This window comes from Maniola hyperantus, chromosome 1 (genome assembly GCF_902806685.2).
Source record: "Maniola hyperantus chromosome 1, iAphHyp1.2, whole genome shotgun sequence".
Classification (NCBI taxonomy): domain Eukaryota; kingdom Metazoa; phylum Arthropoda; class Insecta; order Lepidoptera; family Nymphalidae; genus Maniola; species Maniola hyperantus.
This window is the reverse complement of record NC_048536.1, coordinates 13485814-13509988: the sequence shown is the minus strand read 5'-3', so window position 1 is coordinate 13509988 and position 24175 is coordinate 13485814. Positions and strand designations below refer to the sequence as shown.

Sequence of the window (24175 nt, the reverse complement as noted above, 5' to 3'; positions counted from 1 at the left end):
CGTCGATTTCTAATAAACAAACATGGATCTGTGTCACATTGTTTAAAGCCAATATTTTTCAGATAGTCGACAATACATTTGTTCCAACATCTGGGAGCCTGTTTAAGCCCGTATAGACTTCTCTTCAATTTACAGACTTTATTTGTGCCATCACTATAGCCTTCTGGTTGTTTCATATAGATATCTTCTTCTAATAAACCATTCAAAAAGGCAGTTGTTACATCAAACTGTAAGAGAGATAGTCCTTCGTTTGCAGCGATGCTTAAAATTGACCTAATAGTTGAGATTCTAGCAACAGGGCTAAATGTTTCCTCATAATCAATTCCCTTCTCCTGAGTATAACCTCTTGCTACAAGTCTAGCTTTATATTTGTCGAGGCTTCCATCAGCATTGGTCTTCTTTTTATAGATCCATTTACAAGAAATAAGCTTTCTGTCTTTCGGTTTATCCACAAGTATCCAAGTTTTATTCTCTTTCAGAGAATTTAGCTCACTTTCCATAGCTTTCAACCATTCAGCTTTTTCAGAACTATTTATAGCTTGTTTATATGTTTCAGGTTCGCCTAAATCATTTACAACAGTAGATATAAAATAGTCATCGAATCGCACTGGTGGTCTTAGTATAGATCTATCTCGAAGAGTTCTTGTTTCAGGAATTTCTTCATCCTCAGAATCAGAGGAATTAGGAGTAACATATGATTCATTAGACTCGTCTTCATTTTGACTGATGATTTCATTTCCATTAGTCGACGAAGTGGGAATTACTTCATGTGAGCTTGAATCTGGAGCATTCAATGTTTGAGGCATACTAGAAACAGCATCATCTTGTAATACATCCTCCCTTGCATTGAACATTGGATGATTTTCATTAGTCTTAGGGAAGTGAATTTCTATACTTTGTTCATCTGCTTCAGTTGCATCTGAATCTAATCCAATTGATCTAATAATCGACTCATTAAATGTTACATCCCTCGATCTGATTAATTTAACATTGCCGTTATTATCACAGCCCAGTAATCTGTAACCATCATTACCATCATAACCAATGAGAATACATTTATCGGCTTTTTTGGAGAGTTTTGTTCGCTTTTGTTTTGGAACGTGAGCGTAACATTCACTACCAATTATCCTTAAATGTTTAATGGATGGTTTTTGTCCAAACCATAACTCAAATGGTGATTTACCTTCTGTAGAAGTCGGTCCAGTTCTGTTCAGAACATAAGCAGCAGTGTTGACAAGCTCTGACCAACAAGCAAGTGGAAGTTCTTCATGAGCATGCATCATAGTACGAGCAGCCTCAACTAAAGTTCTGTTATCTCTTTCACAACACCCATTTTGCTCTGGTGTATATGGCATTATCAATCTTTGCTGAATACCATGAGACTTTAAAATATTTTCTACAGCCTCGTTATGAAATTCTCCACCATTATCGCTGAGAATTGTTTTTATTACATGACCAGCAGTCTTTGTTTCATTAATCATCTGTACAAGCTTATCTTTAACTTCAAACTTGTTTTTGATAAAATAAATTTGACGATACTTGCTGTAATCATCTTTAAAAAGTACAAAATAGCGAAATTTACTGAAAGAATTTGGGAACGGACCACACACATCAGTATGTATAATCTCTCCTGGTACTTTAGCTCTTTCTCTTGTTCCAAATTTACATCTGTGTGTTTTACCATAGACACATCCTGTGCATAATTGAGAATCGAGTTTTACTTTGATACCAAGTTCCTTTTCTAACAAAAGTTTTACATGTCTTTTATTCTGGTGACAAAATCGTTCGTGATACAGTTGTAGGATATTATCATTAGATACAGTGTTCAATTCAGGAGTTTGTCTTTTAATTGCTTGTATATTTAACTTATACAGACCTCCATTTTTAACGCGTTTTCCAATTAAATTAATTTTTCCTTTTACTTTCAACATACACGATTCTCTTTCAGATATAAAGACACTGTCCTCAAGTTTGTCTTGTGCGGCAAGAACAGAAAATAAATTTCTTTTTATTTCAGGTACATACCATACGTCACAAAGCCTTATATATTCTTGCTGTCCATGAACGTCTGCTATTATATCAACTGTACCTTTACCGATAGCTTGTATTTTAGCGCCATTTGCAGTTGTAACCGATTGGTTATTAGTAAAATATTGAAATGTAGAAAATATGTCATTGCAACAAGAGACATGGCTAGTTGCACCATTGTCGACATACCAATTCTCATCATCTCTTTCAATTACATTTACTGTTTCATTCGTTTCAATCTGCATTAGTGAAAGTGTAAAGTTGGCATCTTTAGCTTTACTTGTTGATGGATTTTGTGGCTTAGGAGGTTTACCATCCGATATCCACTTATAACAGCTTTTGACTTTGTGTCCAGTAAGGCCGCAATAACCACATTTTTTCTTTTTATTCATTTTACTATGTACAACTAGTGCTTCAGTATTTTCTTCTTTATTTGTAAGCGATCGTTCATAAGCGCAAATTTGAGCTGTCAAATTATCAATATTACGATCCTTTTTAGACATAAGCATCCAACTAGATTTAAATGGAAAATAGCTGTCATCAGGTAAAGTTTCTAAGATCTTGCAGATGAGTAAAATCTCTGGAAGGTCATATTTTTCTTTATCTTGAAGATCATCTTTTTCAGATTTTTGTAGTTCTACTTTCAATTCATGCCATATATTTTTCAATTTAGATATATGCATTGACATGTCATGAGAAGGATCTTTACGATAGCCGAAGAAACTGTAGCATAGTGTATAGCTTTTATCTTCAGATGTACCATCAAACAGAGTGTGCAATTCTTCCCAAACCTGTTTAGCATTTGTGAATCTCATCACTTTTTGTAGAGTAGCATCTGACATATTAGCCATTAAAATGAACATTGCAGTATTGTTTATCTCATTGTATGCTTTTTGATAAGAATCAAAAACTTCTGCTGATGCTGTGCTATCCGGTTCCTTTGGTTTGTTTAGATTGCCATTTATCGCATCTAAGCATCCGCCAGTACCTCTTAGCATTAACAGTACCTTGCAGCGCCATGTTGTCCAATTTTCCTTTCCTTCTAAACGACCAATATCAATTTTGAAGCTCGTGGATGAATTCCATGAAGACGACATTTTGATAAATCTTGTTAGAATTTTTAAAGAAAATAGAAATTATAGCTTATCTCTGCTCTAAAATAATTCTTGAATTTATTTTCGATCTGCTACCATATTAGGTCCGTTTTAGGATCGATAAAATTCAATTAAATAAATAATATACTTTGAGAAAACATATTTTTATTATAGGACATGTTAGAGTGACATTTCCTATAATAAAAATATGTTTTCTCAAAGTATATTATTTATTTAATTGAATTTTATCGATCCTAAAACGGACTCTAATAGTCCCTATCCCCATTGCCAACTTGACCTGTCGCGAACTACCTATACGTCTATACGGCTGATTTTAACATGAACTCAACCAAGGTGACCTTTGTTGGTGATTGGTTAGGATCGTCTGGAAGGCCTTTAATTTGCGTTTGTAGAAACATGCAACACTTTTTTTTCTTCTTCGTCCAATCACTTGTGTCTGTCAAATGTCACTTGTCACTCGATGCTTGTCACAAAAATGAAGCAAAAATAAAAGCATAAAATTTTTGATAAAAATACACATAAAAATGTACATATGCAACTTCTAGCAAAGAGAATATAATCATGCAACAAAGTACGTTGTACTTTTGAGTTTTTGAGTTCTTTCTTTTTATCAAAGCTTTTTATAAATTTTATATTCCTGTGTTAAATTCATTTAAATCTTATCAAAAATAGTAAAAATGAATAAAACAAGGTAAGTGCAGTAACAGTTTTCTAGTGAGTCTTAACATAGTACTGATTTAATTTTTCCATAAGACAATCTTTTACATAGGTACCAATATTATTATTATTAAACTGTTTTAGATTTTCTATGTTGTTGTTGGAGCCTGGTGAGATATATTTTGAGGATTATTCTTGCTCAATGAACACAGTAAATTTACAAGGTACTAAAGCTGCAAAACAGGGTCGTTTAAAACTGTGTTCCAAATCCTTAGTTTTTGAACCTAGGGAATGCGATTATCCATTAATAAAGCTACACTTTAAAGAATGCACAGAGGTTGATACAGTAAACACACATGATGCAAGAAATGTGATTAAAGTGAGAGTTAGCCAGTATGCAGAAATGTTGGACGGAAATATATTGGCACCATACAAGTTCCAATATGAGAGCAAAGACTTTTTTTTCTTCTTTGATTTTTCATCTGCGGAAGAATGTCTAAGTCAGATGCAACAACTTTTGAGAGCGTCAACACTACATGCTCCAGAGCACAATAGTATGATTGCAACTATTCTTCACTCACGCTACATGAGGATGGTTTTTGACCCTGTCATGATGGATGATTACACTGAAAAGATCATATGTGAATTTCAGACTGAAAAAATATCTCCATTAGTCAGGCATCATGGCAAGCTAGCTCTGACACCTACTACTCTATATTTTCAACCCTTCAGTAATATAGAAAATGTAAGTAAACTATGTACTACATTAGTACACAGAAGCCAACTTTAAGGTAATTGTAGGGGATAAAGTTGATAGAATCAGGGGAGTTTATTAAATTTTAGACGTCAGTGCTTTATGAGCTGAATTGCACTTTATTGTGTAACAAGAGTTGCTATTTATTTAAATGTCTCTGTGGAGTAAGTCTTCTGTACCTGTAAGGTTCTGTTAAGTATTCCGTGCTACTACTACAAAATTAGTAGTAGTAGACAAGTTAGTTTTACAAGTTAGTTTTATTGTTAAATTTAGCCATTATTTACAGAGTCCAATCTTAAAAATGAAACTTGATGAAATGAGAAGGATATACAAACGAAGATTTTTACTAAGGCAAGTTGTATGTATCAGTGTATGTTTATATTTATTTTGTTCATTAAATTGCTTGGCTCTATGCTTATTAGTCAGCTTCTGCAGTAGTATGTTATCTAAAGCCTTTGTGACTAATTAGTAATGCCATAATTGCAACATACTTGTTAACATTATTTAGTACCTACTTTATAATTTAACATTTTAAAATCATAAATATCCGTGATATTCTGATGAATAATATTACATAATACTAGCTGATGCCCGCGACTTCGTCCGCGTGGATTTAAATTTTTCAAAATCACGCGGGAACTCTTTGATTTTCCAGGATAAAAAGTAGCCTATGTGTTAATCCAGGGTATAATTTATCTCCATTCCAAATTTCATCCAAATCCGTTCAGCCATTTTTGCGTGATTGAGTAATAAATATTCAAACATCCACACTTTCACATTTATAATATTAGTAGGATTGCATTTTTTGGGACTTATTGTTTTTTTTTATAAATAGTTTTTTAACAAAGCCTAAATTAAAAAACGCTTGCATAGTTCTGAGTTTTCTAAAATTAAAAAAATATATATTAATAGTAGTTAAATAGTACTTATTTATTGTTATAAACTTTTAGGGTCTTGAAATATATAGTGCAGAGGAAAATCCTACATCTCATTTGTATTTGTCATTTCAAAGTGAGAATGACAGAGATAGAGTCTACCGGATATTGGAAGAATCACCAAATGTTAATTTAGAAAGAGTGCATGTAGAAGAGATGACTCTCCAGTGGCAGAACGGGGTTGTTTCCAATTATGATTACTTAATGTATCTGAACTGGTAAGTTACTTATCATCTCACAATCGCCCGCCCACTATACTAAATATGGGTCTCTTCTCGGAAAGAGAAGTATCTAGGCCATGACATGTTACAATCTCTCTTTTGTATCCATCTCTCGCATTGTGACATCATCAATAGCCTAGTGGTTAAACCGTCCGCCTTCTTTTCGGAAGGTCGGAGGTTCGATCCCAGCCACACACCTCTAATTTTTCTGAATTATGTAAAAATATCACTTGCTTTAATGGTGGAGGAAAACATTGTGAGAATACTTGCATGCCTGAGTTCTTCATGTTCTCAAAGGTGTGTGAAGTCTGCCAGTCTGCATTAGGCGAGCGTGGCAGACTGGCCTAATCCCTTCTCACTCTGAGAGGAGACCCGTGCTCAGTAGTGGGCCGGTAATGGGTTGATCATGATGATGATGATGATGTACACCAGCAACCTATATCTGTCGCCGGAACGCAAGCTAACTCACTGTGCCAAACCAAATAGATGATGTCCACGCCTTCTTCCTTGTGGATTTAGGTTTTTTAGAAATCACTTTGTTTTTCTGGGACAAAAAGTAGCCTTATGTCCTTCCCTGAAATGCAAGCTATCACTGTACAAAAAACGCTTAAATTGATGTGCCTTGAAAAGCTAGCAGACAGACATACTCACATTTGTGATCCTTGAAATTAATTTTATGTCAACAGAACCCTATTACTAAGCCTCCGCTGTCCGTTCATCCATCTGTCTGTTTGTCAATGAGCTGTATCTCATGAACTGTAATAGGTAAAGATTAGAAATTTTCACTGAGTATGTATTTCTATTGCAGCTATAACAACAAGTAATAAAAATTTTCAAAATGGCCGCCACGTACGTTAAAAAATTGTTAAAAAAGTGCTATTTATTATATGTATGATAATACGGAACCCTTTCGTGTATGAGTCTGAGTCGCACTTGACGGATTTTTATTTTACCTACTCTTAGCCTTTCAGATAGAAGCAGAAATGATCTCACACAGTATCCCATATTCCCGTGGGTGGTGGCAGACTATATCTCGGATAGTTTAGACCTCGAAAGTGCGGAAACATTCAGGGATTTGTCCAAACCAATGGGAGCCCTAAACCCAGACAGACTGGAAAAATTACTTGGGAGGTATCATGAGATGTCAGACCCAAAGTTTTTATATGGATCCCATTATTCTGCACCTGGTCTCGTTTTATTTTATCTTGTGAGTTTTTGTATATTAACTACACTAGGGTGACCAATCAACACTGAGCTATGCTGCGCTGTGCTGTGCTATGCTCTATCGCTCTTCTTAGACTAACGAAAATACAAAAAACCCTGCTGTGCTGCGCTTTGTACGGCTGTGCTGTATTTAAAACATAGCAAGTATCGCTCGCTCGAGTGTGAGTTTGAAATCCGAGCCAAAAGCAAGGTTTTTAATAGTATCATACGAGTGTTTCATGACTGCTCAAATTGATCCAAAATATATTTTTTTAAAGTTGCCTCATCTTGAGGCAAACTGAAACTCAGAGGTCTTCTCGTCCGTTTCTACTATATACTCGATTCTGACCATTGCTCCTTTGAGCCGACAAAGGAAAAAAATACAATGGCGCGACATGCCTCAGGTTGAGGCAACCTGCCGCATGCTGGACACCGAGGAGTTGTACGAAGCCATTTTCCTTCCGGGATCAGTTTTCCCCTCCACTTTTACTTTCATCTTAGGCTACAATATCACTTGCCAGCAGGTCTGATTGCAGCCAGTTCATAAATTAAAAAAAAATAGCAGAAAAAAATATTACAGTCAATATCGCTCGTAGATATCGAAGTGATAATGGCATATGTGATATAAAATAATGTGATAATGACATATCATTATCACATTACGGCAGTTTTATTTGAAGATCACTTTTCATGTGTATATTATTTTTATGATTGTTCTTAACTTTATCAGGGTTATCATCTATTCGGACTAGGATAACCGCCGCCGCGCGCCGCCCGTCCTGAATTTTCCTTGCAAGGCTCGCTCGTCATTGCATTGTAAATCTCGCTCAATCTTCCGTCTATCTCGCTTGCACTTGTGCGAATGTATGTCGCGCTGTTAAAGTCTCACAGCACACCGTTGAAGAAAAAACATAGCATCAGAAAGTTAGCTGACTAGGACAGTACAGCGCAGCATAGCTCAATGTTGAATGGTCATCCTTACGCTTGCAGCAGTAGCGAGCACTTCATTTACGCAATGCGAATAAGTCACTTCCTTCTATATGATTGGATGCGATGGCAATGACTTTCAATTTCATCAAAAACCTTGAAGTAAAAAGTAAGTAAAAGTAAAATATTCTTTACTAGCTGACCCGCCCCGGCTTCGCTCGGGTGGAGTATTTCGGACTGGGAGTGTCATCGTGAAGCCGTTGCTTGATACCTAAAATATCAATTCACTATCAGAAATTCTAAAATCCCCACGATTTTAGTACTTTACTACTTTAGCATCAGGATTGAGGAGTTAGGATCCGAAGTTCAATGATGTAGCCTATGCTTGATACCTAAATTAATTTTGCATCATCCGCAGTTACTGAAAGGAGTATTATAGTATATATATTTAGGAGTGCTGTACCCTACATCATCAGGGTTGAGGAGTTGGGACTTGAAGTCTGAGAATAAAGTCGTTGCTTGGTACCTACAATATGAATTCACTATGAACACTTCCTAAATCTTGATAACTCAGGCGGGCAGTAACGCTGCAGCATCAGGATTAAGGAGTTGAATCCAGAATTTTTTATGTGACCACCACGAAATCTTTTTTTGTTAATTAAAAAAAATTGCAAATCGGTCCAGAAACCTCGAAAAAATCGATGTAGAAAAAAGAACCACCTGCTTTTTGACAGACGGTTAAAAACCGATGACCTTGAAATATTTACGGAACAATCTTTTAAATATCCCCTTTCTAACAAAAAAAGAATGAATGAAATCGGACTACGCGTTGATGAATTCCAACTCAGTATACATTTTAACTTTCATCCCCTCTCCTACGGGAACCATGCTGAATTTCGGGATAAAAAGTATCCTATGTTCTTCCTCATAGTATGACCTCAAATCGTACCAAGATTCATTGGAATCCATTCAGTAGTTTCAGCGTGATGCGCGGCCGTGATACAGACAGACAGACAGACAGATAGACAGACAGACAAAAATGAAAAAAATTACAGTTTTGGGTTCAGTATCGATTATAGAGTGCCCTCGAAAAAAATTTTTCAAAATATCTTCAATGTACAGAATTTGACCTGTTACAGTTTTATTATAAGTATTGATATTGATTGTACACCAAAACCAAAACAATAGAAATATAACAAAGATGTTTGCAAGTACAATAGGCGGTCTTATCGCTAAAATGGTGATCTCTTCCAGGCAACCTTAGGGTAGAGGATATTAAAATTAAAGAAAGCGGAAGGGGTGTACTAATTAAATAAAGTAAATGTAAAGTAAAGTAGTATAATGTATAATCTAAAGTAGTATAAAACCGCCCGGGATCGAATCCCCGACCTCCGAGGCGGACGTCCTAACCACTAGGCTATCACAGCTTAACCTAACAGCACTTTTCGTTAAAATCGGTTAAACCCGTGAAAGGGTAACAGAGAGACAGACACACTTCACTTTCGCGTTTATAATATTAGTATAGATGGATATATGTAAATGCAAAATTCGTAGTTCATCATGCTTGTGGTATTTAAGTTTATAAAGTTATAAAGTTTATAAGGTTAATAAAGTTATTGTTTTCTCTTTAGGTAAGAAAATATCCCCAGTACATGTTATGTTTGCAAAACGGAAGATTCGACCATCCAGACAGAATGTTTAATTCAGTGAAAGATGTTTATAACAATTGTTTGAAGAATATGTCCGACTTCAAGGTACTTTATAATTTATAGCTGACTAGCTGATGCCCGCAACTTCGTCCGCGTGAATTTACATTTTTCAAAATCCCGCGGGAACTCTGATATTCCGGGATAAAAAGAAGCTTATGTAGCCCGCGGGATTTTGAAAAACGTAAATCCACGCGGACGAAGTCGCGGGTATCAGCTAGTACACCAATATTTTAAGTTTAATTTTCACACGAATGTAGATAAAGTCCGTTCATCGTAACTTGACGCGTAAGAGTATATTGGCACAATTGCTTTGTTTTCTTTATTCCTTAGAAATCAACGATCAACGAACAATATTATAGTTATTGGTAAGCATTCTCACAAATCTCAGGTGGAAAGTGCATACCTAAATACGTAAGAAAGTATGTAACACAAGATAGAAGTCGGTTTTGTTTTGAATAATCTTATTATTTATTTGAAGGAACTGGTCCCGGAATTCTACGACACAAGTGCAAAAGGAGATTTTCTAGTAAACATTTATGACATAGATTTTGGCATGAGGCACGACGGAAGTAAAGTCGATAATGTGAATCTACCCCCGTGGGCAAATTCGCCCGAGGACTTCGTGCGCAAACTGAGGGAAGCCCTGGAGTCTCAGTACGTGTCTAGATATTTACATCTATGGATAGATCTTATATTTGGGTACAAGCAGAGAGGTGAAGAGGCTGTGAAAGCTAATAATGGTTTGTAAGTTAAATCCTAACTCTTGCTTTTGCCTTTTTTTGAATATGTACAATTATTACGAAAGATACCGGCCAAATGCGAGTCAGACTCGCGCACCGAGGGTTCAGTCGTATTTTTCGACATTTTGCACGATAAATCAAAAACTGCTATGCATAAAATAAATAAAAATATGTTTTAGAATGTACAGGTAAAGCCCTTTCATATGATACGCCACTTGGTATAGTTATATCTAACTTTGAAAATTCAAAATACTAATATTTGTTCATTTGTTTGGGCCGTGAAAAGCTAGCAGATGGACAGACAGACAGACAGACAGACACACTTTCGCAATTATAATATGCTAATTAATAATAAATAATAAATAAACGTTTATTTGCTGGAATGTGGGTACATGTAGACTAGATGATGCCCGCTGTTTTGCTCGCATGGATTTAGGTTTTCTATAAATCCCACAGGAACATCTTCCGGGATAAAAAGTAATCTATGCTAGTTAATTTAAACGAATTTTGTCAGAATCGGTTAAAAGGATGGGTCTTTAAAAATCCTGGGGGAACACTTTGATTTTCAGGGATGAAAAGTAGCCCTATATCCATCCCCGGAATGCAAGCTATCCCTGTACCAAATTTAATTAAAATCGCTTAAACGGATGGGACGTGAAAAGCTAGCACACCGGACAGACACACTTTCGCATTTATAATATTAGTAGGGAAGTATGGATTAGTATGGATAATTTGATATTTTATAAAAAAAAAATTGTCTTACAGTATTCCACCACGTCTGTTACGAGGGTTCAGTCGATCTCGATTGCATTTACGACATGAACGACCGGCACGCTTTCGAGGTGCAAATAATGGAGTTCGGTCAAGTACCTAAGCAACTGTTCACCAAACCGCACGTCAGGAAAATCATGCAGCATATCACCAAACAGCTATCTACAAAAGATTACGAAAATAATGAGTATAGTTTGGAATGTATAGACACTATTTGGTTGCATAAAGAAGCGGTGAATTGTGTGTTAAGGAAGGAAGATAGGATTATATCCGTGTGCAAGGATGGCACGCTCAAAGTATACGATATGGTGCAGAGGAAGCAAATCCGGAGCGTCATACTGAGTTCGACGCCTCTGAGCTGTTGTGTGATGGTCGATGAGCATTTAGTGGCTGTTGGATCATGGGATAATGAAATGTGAGGTCCTCTTGATTTTTATTACTATTTATCTGCATTATATCTAAACTAGCTTAGGACGGTTTCAGACTAGCGTATTATACGCGCGTATAAGCTCGTTTTTGAAAGCGCATGTAGGCGCGTAAAGGCGCGCCTTTTGGCACACGATCAACTCGTACGAGCGTTGACGCGCTTTTAAGCTCGTATAAGCGCGAGTACTCGCCGAAATATGCCCGTATTCGCGCGTCCGGTTTTTTGAAGCGCGTATGTAGCGCGCGTGTAAGCGCGTATGCTGAAACGACCGTATACGCGCAAAAAAATACGCTAGTCTGAAACCGCCCTTATGCTCTATGAGCGTGGTAATCTGATTGGTCTGCTGAATACAGCTCGGCGGGGTGATTACGTAAAATGTTGCAGTAGCAACAGCAACGCGACAGCAGTAACTTTTACAAGTATTTTTGAATCGTCAGATGCATCTTACCACTGGTTCGGAACGCCTTATCTACCGAGAAGAACCTTATTAAAATTGATTGTAATATGTTTTCAGTTACCTTTACGATGTTGAATACGGACGAGTGGTGGAGAGCTTCCGCGCGCACGACGATTCGGTTAACTGTCTAAAATGGCTGCCTAAAGGTAAATAAATCCTCAACCAAACTTTAATTTCTAATTCATCATCATCAAAAACCGATAGACGTCCACTGCAGGACATACGTCTCTTGTAGGGACTTCCACACGCCACGGTCTTGCGCCGCCTGAATCCAGCGGCTCCCTGCGACTCGTCTGATGTAGTCTGTCCCAGCGCTGCGCCTTCCGGGGCGAAGTCGCCATTCCAGCATCTTGGGACTCCTACGTCTATCGGTTTTCCAAACCATTGACACTTTAGCTTTGCAACCCGTTGAGCTATGTTGTTTACTCTAGTTGATCTCCTCATTTCTGATTTGATCATGTAGAGAAACTCCAAGCATAGCTCTTTCCATCGCCCGCTGAGTGACTCTGAGCTTTCTTATAAGTTAATTTCTAATTACGTTTTAAAAATTCCATGGAATTTCTTTCATTTTTCCAAGTTACAAAGTAGTCTATGTCTGTCTCTAGAATGATCTCTGTACCAAATAGATGATGCCCGCAACTTTGTCCACGTGGATTATTATGTTCAGATTAGTAAATTAAACACTTGAGTTCGCCATTAGAAAATGTAGTCACTAGGTAGTGTCAACATGAACTGAGATTGTCATACACTTTCGCCACCTGCCGAATTCACTCATCATCATCATGATCAGCGCATCGCCGGCTCACTACAGAGCACGGGTCTCCTCTCACAGTGAGAAGGGTTTTGGCCATTATAGTCTACCACGCTGGCCAAGTACGGATTGGCAGACTTAACACACTTTTGAGAACATTGTGGAGAACTCTCAGGCATGCAGGTTTCCTCACGATGTTTTCCTTCACCGTTAAAGCAAGTGATATTTTAATTACTTAAAAACGCACGTAACTCCGAAAAGTTAGAGGTGCGTGCCCGGGATCGAACCCCCGACCTCCGATTGGAAGGCGGACGTCCTAACCACTAGGCTACCACAGCTTACATTAACTTTATTCAAACAACGAAGTAAGAAGTAGGTACCTACCCTAAACACAAACTTTAATACTCTTTGCTACCCCTATACATAACGTGGATTAAGTTTATGTCCCGTGGGAACTCTGACATTCCGGCATAAAAAGTTGGTTGTGTCTGAGTGTGAGGAGCAAGTTATCTCTGTGCCCGTCAGAATCGGCTGAATGGATGGGCGGATCAGACAGACAGATACTTTCGAATTTATAATATTATCTAGCTGATCCTCGCGGCTTCGCCCGCGTAGATTTAGTTTATGTCACTCAGGAATAATGTAGCTTTCTACTGGTGAAAGAATTTTTAAAATCGGTTCAGTAGTTCCAAAGATTACCCCATTACGACATTACCTCTTTATATAATAGTATAGATATAGATATAGATTACGGATCTGGTTTGTTCCAGAACGTTTATTGGTGTCGGGCGGGTGGGACGGCGTGGTGCGCGTGTGGGGCAGCGTGGGCCGGGTCGGACAAGCGCTGCGCGGGCTTAAGGCGGAGTTCGACCACGATGGGAAAATCAGCACCGTTGCTTACCGGTAAGTAAATTCTCACACGGGCAAGGTCGGCTCTAGCCCATGTAGCGCCCGGAAGTAATCAATAACTATACATTATAAATAATAATTATATTTCATATACCTTTCTTCAAATGTTTTTCCTTCAAATGTCAAATTACTGATGACAGAGAAAGACAAAACAGAGTATAACAGAGTATAAGTATTCCAGGTTTATTTGTTAGAGGGTATAGGTACAACGTACCTACCTAAAACGCAAAACCTACAACTTTAAAAATCATAATATTTTGAAATCATAAAAGAGTGGTCACAATTTTGTGGATTGAGTTTCACAATTGTCACAATAGCGTTCTTTGGAAATTTTGTTTGAAAACCCGTCTGGGCATCGGGATATAACGTTAGCAATGCAAAACTTTGTAATGAAATTCAAGCAAGCATGATCTGTGCCCAATGAACTGTGCCGCGCCGCGTGATATGACTAAAATCATTACAATAAAAGTCTCACCGCGTGAGATGTTAGTTATGTTGCGGCTGGCAACTTAAGTTGCGTTGCCGTCTTCCCTTTTTGTGAAAGGCCTAACTGTCCCTGCGTTGTGATATTGTGTCAATGGGTTGTGGTACTAAGGGTCTTCAGTTCCATTTATCTATATACTAGCGACCCGGCTTGCGGAGATTAGCGCAGACCGGCAATTCCGGTGGACTGACTAAATATTATGAAATGACTAGTGATAATATAAAAGGGAAAACTAAATGACATAACAGCTAAAACCTCTGCTTCAAATTGCCTGAATAGATCGATGAATAACTCATTACGCAAGTTCAAGGTCAGTTTTTTTCATTTGATGGCATTTGTACAACCTCGAGCTTGCACTCATGATTCATGAATCGTTTACATAAAAAATGTTGAAAATGTCTGCCCATTTGCACGCTATTTTTTTTAAACTCTGTTTTTGTTAATGTATCGAACTGCATTTGCAGTGTCGTTTGTTTGACATTTTATTCCCTTTGAGAAAATTTTAAAATACTATAATTGTGTTAAAAAAATTGCCGAAATTTTGCAATTCAATATATCAAGAGATTCTTCACATGCAGAAAGTAATGTGCATCGACCTTTAGAAGGAGATAGCGAATTTGTAGAGCATTGTCTCTGTCGTTGACTCTGACAAAACGTCATATAGGTATGAGTGACAGAGACAACGCTCTACAGAGCCGAAATGTCATTCTAAAGGCCGATATACATAACAGTGCGACAAGGCTCTCTTGGCACTTGAATGACATTGACAGGAGGGCGCTGTTGGAGAACAAAGGCTTAGAATATTCAAACAAGAACAAAGGGGACACTTGACGGCAACGTTAGTTCCGACTTTCGCCACGCGTCAAGATACCCTTGTCGCACTGTACTTTATGCCGCGTACTGTATTTAATGTTTTTTTGGTACACTTCGTAAGTGATATCAAAAGCTTTTCTTTTGTGGCACACTTTAGGTACGAATGTAAATTTTTCCAGGTACAGACGACACTTGCTAGACATAATAGCCGGCACGAGTGACGGCGAAGTGTTTATGTGGGACTATTCGACCAAGGAGCTAATAAACAAAATTGCTGTACACTCCTCGCCTGTCATCAGCGTATGTCTGCTCTGTGAAGACAGGATAGTAACTGTCAGTGAGAGCGGAGAATTGAATGTTACGGACCTGACTGTTTTTAATTCGGTGAGCTCATTTCATTTCATTCATTTCATCATCGTTTTCAGGGAAAATGGCAACAAAGGAACCCTTATGGTACAACTGAGTCTACTAATAATGCTTGACATGCAATTTAAATAATTGTTTCTAATCTTATTGCAAACAAGCTTATGCTTGCGACTTCGTTCGCGTGGACTACACAAATTTCAAACCTCTATTTCACCCCCTTAGGGGTTGAATTTACAAAAATCCTTTCTTAGCGGATGCCTACGTCATAATAGCTATCTGCATGCCAAATTTCAGCCCGATCTGTCCAGTAGTTTGAGCTGTGTGTTGATAGATCAATCAGTCAGTCACCTTTACCTTTTATATATTTAGATGAAATGATTCAAAACATTATTAGCTGTTAAGATTAAGTACAAAAGAGGTTGAAATGGGCAAAAAATCACACGAAAGGGCTTCACATTATTATTTTGCGCCTGCTGTGCCTATTGCGATTTCAGCTTCGCGATTTGTTGAGTTTGTTGGCTACTTGTTCTTCTAACTTGTTATAGAATTAAAAAAACATTGTTTGTTCCAGGTCTACCAAAAGCAAGTGTCGTCCACGATAACCTCGCTGTGCTGCGACGACGCCAGCGTGCTCTGGCTCGGCGGCGCGGGCTCGCTGCTGCAGTGGAATATGACCGCCGTCGCGCAGCTGAGCGAGCTCAAAGCTCACGACGGTAATGATAAGAGCCTAAATAGCTCAACCGGTAAAGGAGTGGACTGAAAACCGACGGTCGACGGTTCAAACCCTGCCCGTTGCACTATTAATGGTCGTACCTACTCCTAGCACAAGCCTGACGCTTAGTTGGAGAAGAAAGGGGAATATTAGTCATTTAACATGGCTTATATTCTTTAAAAAAAAAAACTTCGCCCAGGTGAACTAAAGAAAGTGTCATACTCATACCAAAAATATTGGTGACAATGTATTACTTCGTATGTATTATGATATCGTCCCGTATTACGTCTCAAATATGATTGAAATAATTAGTGACTTCTTATTAATTTATGTAATTAATAAATAGTATTCTCCATTTATACCTTTAAATAGGACGCTTGTTTTAAGAGTACCATAACAGCCTAATGGGTGAAGGTTATGACTTATGGCTAACACTAAACACTTACGTACCTATTTACTTGCAAATCAATAAAAATCCAATTTACGCTTGTTTCAGATTTAATCCGGAGCATACACTTGGATTCTACGTCGAAGACCCTTATTACGGCTAGTGATGATAAGTCGATTAAAGTGTGGCAACTTACGCAGATACCCTGACCATATTATAATCACTACCTAAATGATAAATGCGAAAGTGTGTTTGTTGGTTTGTCCTTCAATTACGTCGCAACGGAACAACTTGATTTTTTGCATGGGTATAGATAGTTAAAGACCTGGGGAGTGGCTTTTTATCCCGGAAAATTAAAGAATTCCGACGGGATTTTTAAAACCTAAATCCACGCCGACGAAGTATCGGGCATCAGCTAGTATTTTTTTTTCAGTATTAGCAGAGGTATTAGATACATACCTATCTGTATTTAGTTCGCGTTATAGTTGTTGCATTTCACGAAGGCGAGTGGCTCATGCTTGTGTGTAAGTCGTATCGGTATAAGTAAGGTACAGTACATGTGTGCCTTTGCGAGCGCTTGCTCATGCAAATTATCAGCCAACCACCGGTGATTGCGATTATGCTCTCTGTAGTTATCATACTTTGGTGCTACCTAGTTTTCAGATCTCAAAGTCAAACAATTTATTGGAATGGAGATAGATTATACCCTGGATTATTACATAGGCTACTTGTTATCCCGGAAAATCAAAGATTTCCCGCGGGATTTTGAAAAACGTGAATCCACGCGGACGAAGTCGCGGGCATCAGTAGGTAATAAATTACACTTTTTGATGGTCAGTTGTTGGATTTGTAAGATGATAATTTTTAAGCTATAATCTATCAAATTTATACCATTTATTTCCTTAGGTTGTGTCTAATATAAGTAGTAAGTATTATTATGCCCAGCAATATGAAATAATAAAATATATTAGATATAATTATTTTTATTTAATGTACCTACAGACAATAAAGTGATAATGCAATGTAAAGGTTGTTTAAATTCTCATGTTTCTAAAATTAACCGTAATTTTAATAGATTCGAGGAGTAAAACTACAGTACGCGGCAGAAAGTAATGTACATTCGCCTTTAGAATGACATTTCGGCTTGGTAAAGCGTTGTCTCTGTCACTCATACTTATATGACCACAGAGATAGTATAAAATATTCATCTAAGTATATGACGTGTTGTCGGTCTCAACGAAAGAGAAAGCTCTACAAACCTATTTCCTTCTAAACGTCGATGTAGGTACATTACTTTTTGCCACATACTGTACTTCTCTATCTCTATCAGGAAACTGTCCCGTCCTCTAACTCTTGTGACAGAATATTTTCTTTTTTTGAAATAACACATTTACATTAATAAATCATCAATATTTTAATATCACACCAAGTAGATAAAGACACCAAGAGTAAAAAGTATAAAAGTACCTAGACAGGTCGAGACGGCAATCGGGGTGGCAACGTCCCGCCGCACACCCGCGTCTACCCCCAGTGCGAGGCGCCCCCCCCCCCCCCTTAAACCCCGATTGCCATCTTAACCTGTCGCGTAACTGCCTCATTGGTCTTCTAGTTCTAGTGGTTAGCATGTTCGACTGCAGATGACGAGGTCCTGGGTTCGATTCCCGGGTCGGGCCAAAAAGTTTGTAAGATATTAGAAATTCTCAATACCTCTGTACGTACTAACTAGAAGTTGGCGGTGTTTCACCCCCGTGCCTCGGAGAGCACGTAAAGTCGTCGGTCCTGCGCCTGATCTCTCTCCGGTCGTGTCGGATTTCCGTCTCATCGGGCTATGAGAGTGTGGAAACAGAGTGCACCTGTGTTTGCGCACACACGTGCACTATATCTCCCGCGCAGTTGGCTAATCTCTATGGAGATTGGCCGCGCCGTGGCTGAAAATTCGGTCGGGAGGACATTACTATGTAGATAGGTACTTCATCATGATCAACCCATCATCGCCGGCTCACTACAGAGCACGGGTCTCCTCTCAGAGTGAGAACGGTTTGGCCATAGTCTAACACGCTGGCAATGTTCGAATTGGTAGACTTAACAGTTCACACACCTTTGAGAACATTATGGAGAACTCTCAGGCATGCAAGTTTCCTCACGATGTTTTTCTTCACCGTTAAAGAAAGTGATATTTAATTCAAACGCACATAACTCCGAAAAGTAACTTGGATAATAAATAATAACCTATTTTTAAAGCGCGATATCGCGTATCTATATAGTACGCGACAGGTCGAGCTGGCAATCCAGGTATGAGGCGGTCCCCACCCCGATTGCCATCCAGATCTGTGGCGTACTATACCTACCTAAGTAGGTAATACACACAAATGAACAAATATATCATATTTCTAATCAATATAATTATTATTATAAACTTAATGACATGATAATTTATTAAAAGGATAAAAGACAACAATTAATTCGACTACACTGTAACAGATTCTACCATAGTCTTTTTTATAAGTTCACCAAAGTTTTCAGTAGTGTCACTTGTTTCACCTTCCACTGGGCTTGCAGTTGGCTCCGGTTGCAAAGCTGGTGTGTCTGGAGTCACCTGCATTGAGTGGTCCAAGTTCAACAGGGTATTGTGACTAAACCAGTTTTCATCGTTTTCAACAGCTTGCAACTTATTGCTTTGCTGATATGGCATCGTTATTAATGTTGTATATTGAGTTTCAATTTTGTTTTCAGTATTTTCACACTCTGTGGTATTTTTGTACATTTCATAATGATGCGGCACAGCTTGGTACTGCATGGTACTGTGTTCAGACATGCTCGTGCTAGGTTTATGCATATAATCATACATGTGGCCGTATTGGTTGAGCATTGACATTTGAGAGTTATGAGCAAACTCTTCAAAACTAGAAGCTGAAATATTTTGTAAACTCTTAAATTGGTGAGTGGATGGGTGTACTTGGTCATAAGAATAATTCAGATCGCACGTGTATCTTTGCATGTTATTTGAAATTGTGGTGAATTCCATTGTATTAACAGCTGAGTAAGGTGGTCCTTTCCCTTGTAGTATGTTGGATGTGTTTGTGTAAGGGTTGTGCATAATATGTTCAGATTTGTTCTCGTACCCCAATATGGTTGGTTTTAAATTAGCTTCAGTTCTGAAAGCAAATGCTGTGTTACTTTGTGTGTTCGATGGATTTATATGGTTAACATTATCAAAATTGCTAGAACACAAATTCATTTCCAATTTCTGTAGATTATTGTTACATACAACTTCTTGATGACTGTGGCAGTTTTCTTTTTCATATGAATTAGGTACACAGGTCGAAGAAACAATTGCATTGTGTGCTTCAGCCCATTTTCTCTTGGCAGCCTCCTGGTTTTCTTCATTTTTCCTCTCGAGACCTATTCTCATAAGAGTGTTGATAAAGTGTGTTCTAACCCTGATTGGATTAAACTCGACCCTTCCAGTAGTGTTACCGCAGCCTTCTCTTGTACATCCACAGGGAAAGTTTAATCTATCCACTTGACACTTGATGCCAGCCAAACTACACGAGCAGCTATCTGGATTGCATGCACCTTTGCAAGCACATCCACAAAACTCACGAGATGAGCGTATATCTCGACATTCATCTTTCTCGTAGCCTTCAATTTTCCTTACTCCCGCTGCTCTTAACAATGCTCTCCTTTGTCTAGTAGGTACAGGTTGCAAGAAATAATAACTGTCCAAATCTAATTCCGATTCAGATATGTCGCTGGTTTCCTCTTCCGTGTCACTATCTTCACTGGAAGAAAGAGAGACTCCTTCGAGCAAGTGACGTTCACTTTTTAATTGCTGTAAAACCTGCCTGTGCAATCTTCTTTGTTCCATGGCATGTTCGGGCAGGGTGAATTTCTGTACATGATTGTGTTCCCATTCCATGCCTAAGGTGGAGCCTCCCTGTGATGGAACACATGAAAACCCTTGGGCCCTGGGGAAATAAAACACTGTAACACTATCAAATTGTATACAGTGCTTTTTTCTTTTATGTACGGATTCATTTTCCAGTACCTCTTCAATCTTTCTTTTGAGACTACTTTTTTGCGGTTTTTCAATTACTACAATAGTATTTGGTTCCGAATTGTCTTGATTAGTAATGTTATCTGATGAACTGATGTTTATATCTTCTTCATCTGGTACTGGACACTTTTGGTCACTACCACTTGGCAGTGAGAGATTAAAGCTTGGTTGCTTTACATCTTCTGGTGTTTCAGACCCAAGTCCTGAGTCGCTGCCATCAGACCGGTCCTGGGCGAATTCTTTGTCATTAAGTGTGCTATCGGGTGGAAGACTGCCCAATGCAGAATCTTCACTATCTGCTGATGCAGTATCTGTTTTGATGTCCTCAATGTCACTTAAAGTATCATTGTCATCTAACTTAGCAGCATAATCTATCTTACTATCACTGCTCTCGTAAAACGGAGAGCTATTACTATTTGTGTTAGTTTGTTCTTCACTGCAGCTAAGATATTCACTGTTAGTGTCACTATCACTATTTTTTTCGTGTTTTATCACAGGTTCACATTCCTTTTCCTCAGTTAGAACTGCAGAGTTTTTATTGCTTAAGGCTTGGTTTTGCTCTTCTGTATCATCCATTGTAGCAGTTTTGAAAGCAACGCCGTCCACTTGTATCTGAAATAAAACAAATAGGCAGTTTATTAACTGTAAAAATAAAAGTAGGTTCATAATTTACAGCAACTGAACTTGTATGTAATCTGAAATGCCAAATGTTTAAGTACCTACCTATAGGTACAGTGTTCGAAAGTAAGTTAAAAACTATTGGCAACTAAAGTTCGGTTGAAGGCACCCGTCGGGCTTAAACGGGGCAGCATTATAAATCAAACAAAATGATAATACAAAACCGGTACCTGTTCAAAAGCCCGTGGCCTCAACGGGCTTCACCGGCATTCGAATGTGTGTCTTCGAATTCTCCAGTCCATTGTGAGTCACTGCTAAGATTTGTGGTCGTGTATTTCAATCTGCTCCGATCAGTAGTCAACATTCAAGCAGAGTCATAATTTTTATTAATTTGGTTACCAAAGTTCATTTCATTACACAAATATCTCTTCTACGTTGTAGGCAATAAGCTTCTTTTTACCACTCGCCATTCACTGATGACGCGCTGTACCGTTCCCTATTTATTTATTTTCTTCTTTATTTTGATAGTCGTTTCACAAAGAATTTCACGGATAAGTCACTTTTGTCAGTTCTCTTTTTGAAATATACGATATTCGCACACGATCTAGTGAGGCAATATTTTTAAAAGTCACATCAACACAATTAAATTGGTCAAAGAGAGCCTACTTTACAATATCAGATTGCCGTTCCCACTCGTGTAACCGTGCACCCGTGCACGACGACTCTCGGACAACTCACAACGCAGACAAGTTTGAATACGGTCGAACGCAAACGTTGGCTAACGTGGTGGAGAACGTAGGTTAGAGAAGGCTTTTCAATTTGGGCGCTTATAACTTGCGTTGTTCGACGTGACGTTATTTCCCCCTGTACTCCTCCCCCCCAGCCTTGCGACCCTCAACAACACCGCGTTCACCCATCGAACGAGCGCAAGCGCGATCCGTCTATCGCCTATAAAATGTTATACCAGCCTAACGACATAAATATCGCCAGTTTGTTGGTTTTCCTGTAGGTACCTACAATGCGACAAAGCTCTCTTGGCACTTGAATGACATTGACAGGGGGGCACTGTTGGAGAACAAAAGCTTGTATCCGGACCCTATCCAGTTTCCACATCTAAAAACCATAATTTCCATTTTGGAAACGTTATATTTGAGTCCACTACTTAAAGCGTATTTTTCACAAACATTTAACAGCTTCTGTAGCCCCTTGATAGAGGGACAGAGTAGCACCATATTATTATCATCAGCGTAAAAAATCGTATTATTAAATTGAAGAGCGCTCCTTGCGGATGGAAAAATAAGAATATTGTAGTTAATGATGTAGTTGCAATACAATAGTTATTTGTTATGCAAGGGTGCAAAGATGTTATTTTGTCCCGAGAATTCAAAGACTCGAGTGCAAATAAAGCACCCGTGCGAAACACACAACTTTTCATCTCACTACAGCGAGGAAAACACTAGCACTCTTATTAATAAACATAGACTAGAGCGGTATTAACTTTATTCCAAGTTGTAAAGGTTCGTACGCACCTGAGCGGCGCGGCGCGGCGCTTCAGTCCGACTGCAGAACGCGTCACCTCAGGCCGCTCGACGGTGCCTACCGCACTACAACTTCAGTACGCGGCACCTCGCGTCACTTGCGCGTCACTTTTATACCCGTTCGCGTACGAGCGCGAAGCGCCGCGCCGCGCCGCTGGGTATGTCGCACTAGCGTCACTGCACTGCGCGTCGCTTCGCTGCGCTTCAAAATATTCTCTCCAGCCGTGCCGCGCGGCAACGCGCGGTGAAGCGCTGTGCAGCGCCGCTCTAGTGCGATATGCGCCATACAAAATGATAGAAATGATATTTTGAAGCTCTGTGCCGCGACGTGCAGCTCGCTGAAGCGCCGCGCCGCGCCGCTCAGGTGCGTACGAACCTTAAGTCTGCAGTAGCTACATTTCGTAGGTATTAATAAACATAGAGTAAGGAGGAAGTAAAATAATGCGACTCTACTCTCGGTGTAAAATTTACTCCTCGGTGCCACATGGTTTAACGACTGACTAAGCATAATCTACGCACTAAGTATGCATATTTTGACCATCAGCCATAGCGTTTATGTTTGTTGTGTATGATAATAATCAATAAAATGATTTTTGATTAATGATATTTGTGTTTTCATATCATAAGTTTGTAACGCAAAGTAGAAATGTACTTACCTACAAGATCAATTCAGATTATTTCATTGATAATATAAAGTGAAACTGAAGCGTTTTCTGAGTAATTAATTGCCATCAATACTTCCAAATTCCCAAACAAAAATGGCGGTGCAAGTTATCAGCTGTTGTGAAGTCAATGTCAACAAAAAATACTGTCACAGTTATAGGTCCGCTGGTCTATATCGTCTATCACTGTCACACACAGCATTCAGTTCGTTCGCTGACTCTCTCTTTTACTTTTTAATAAAGGGGCTGCCACACGTGCACGCTGTCATTCTGAAGTAAGGCTGGCATTGTTAAATCGGGCTTATTCCATGTTTATTAATAAGATTGTTAAAACGAAGCTAATACTACGTTGGTCCTGGAAGTAACTAGTCCAAGTGTAGCTTAGGATAATGCTTGAAGTAAGCATTTTTTATTAATAAGGGTGTAGATGCTCGATACAAGAGGCGCCAGTACCGTGGAGGTTTCAATAAAAAGTTTCTATATTAATATTAACAGCCACAAGTCAGGCGGTGAAGGAGGTTCTAATTCAAGAAGATTCTATACTTATACGAATATAGTTTTTTCCGGTGCGTTTAGAATTCAAATTTAAAATTCTTAGAATAAAAAAAATATTTTTCATAATTCAACGAACTTCATTATATTGTTTACTCAATAAAGCTGAAACGGAGTAGGTAGGTAGGTATTATGTTTAATTTAATTAACTAAAAATAAATTTTCCTACTTGTCACTTAATACTTGTGAATAATAATAAATAGTAAAGACAGTAAGGACGAACCGCGTTTCTGAACGTTTCATTATCACGTAGTATTTTTAATAGAAAAAAATTAAGTAGGTACGCAACCATAGACGACAGTTCGTCATGTTCGAATTTCAACTGGTACTTTGCGCCCTAGGGAGCAAAATTACCACTTTCCACTCAGATTTCAAAGTGCA

The 24175-nt window shown here is 38.5% G+C and overlaps 2 protein-coding genes across 2 annotated transcripts; one reads left to right on the top strand and one right to left on the bottom strand.

Moving 5' to 3' along the window:
• The first annotated feature begins 3408 nt into the window (after window positions 1–3408).
• On the top strand, window positions 3409–17395 carry LOC117994120 (protein FAN-like). Its single transcript, XM_034982041.2, has 13 exons — window positions 3409–3834; window positions 3945–4545; window positions 4841–4912; window positions 5505–5707; window positions 6674–6917; window positions 9472–9594; window positions 10028–10289; window positions 11055–11475; window positions 12002–12090; window positions 13466–13598; window positions 15081–15285; window positions 15839–15980; window positions 16476–17395. The coding sequence occupies exons 1-13, from the start codon at window positions 3821–3823 to the stop codon at window positions 16574–16576; spliced, it is 2610 nt and encodes an 869-aa protein (XP_034837932.1). The 5' UTR covers window positions 3409–3820; the 3' UTR covers window positions 16577–17395.
• Window positions 17396–18751: 1356 nt separating this feature from the next.
• Axud1 (AXIN1 up-regulated 1) lies at window positions 18752–21894 on the bottom strand. The gene is made up of 2 exons (XM_034982463.2): window positions 21273–21894; window positions 18752–21036 (listed from the first exon to the last, which is right to left on the bottom strand). Exon 2 carries the CDS (start codon window positions 20998–21000, stop codon window positions 18835–18837), a length of 2166 nt encoding a protein of 721 aa, XP_034838354.1. The 5' UTR covers window positions 21001–21036; window positions 21273–21894; the 3' UTR covers window positions 18752–18834.
• Between the last annotated feature and the right edge of the window lie 2281 nt (window positions 21895–24175).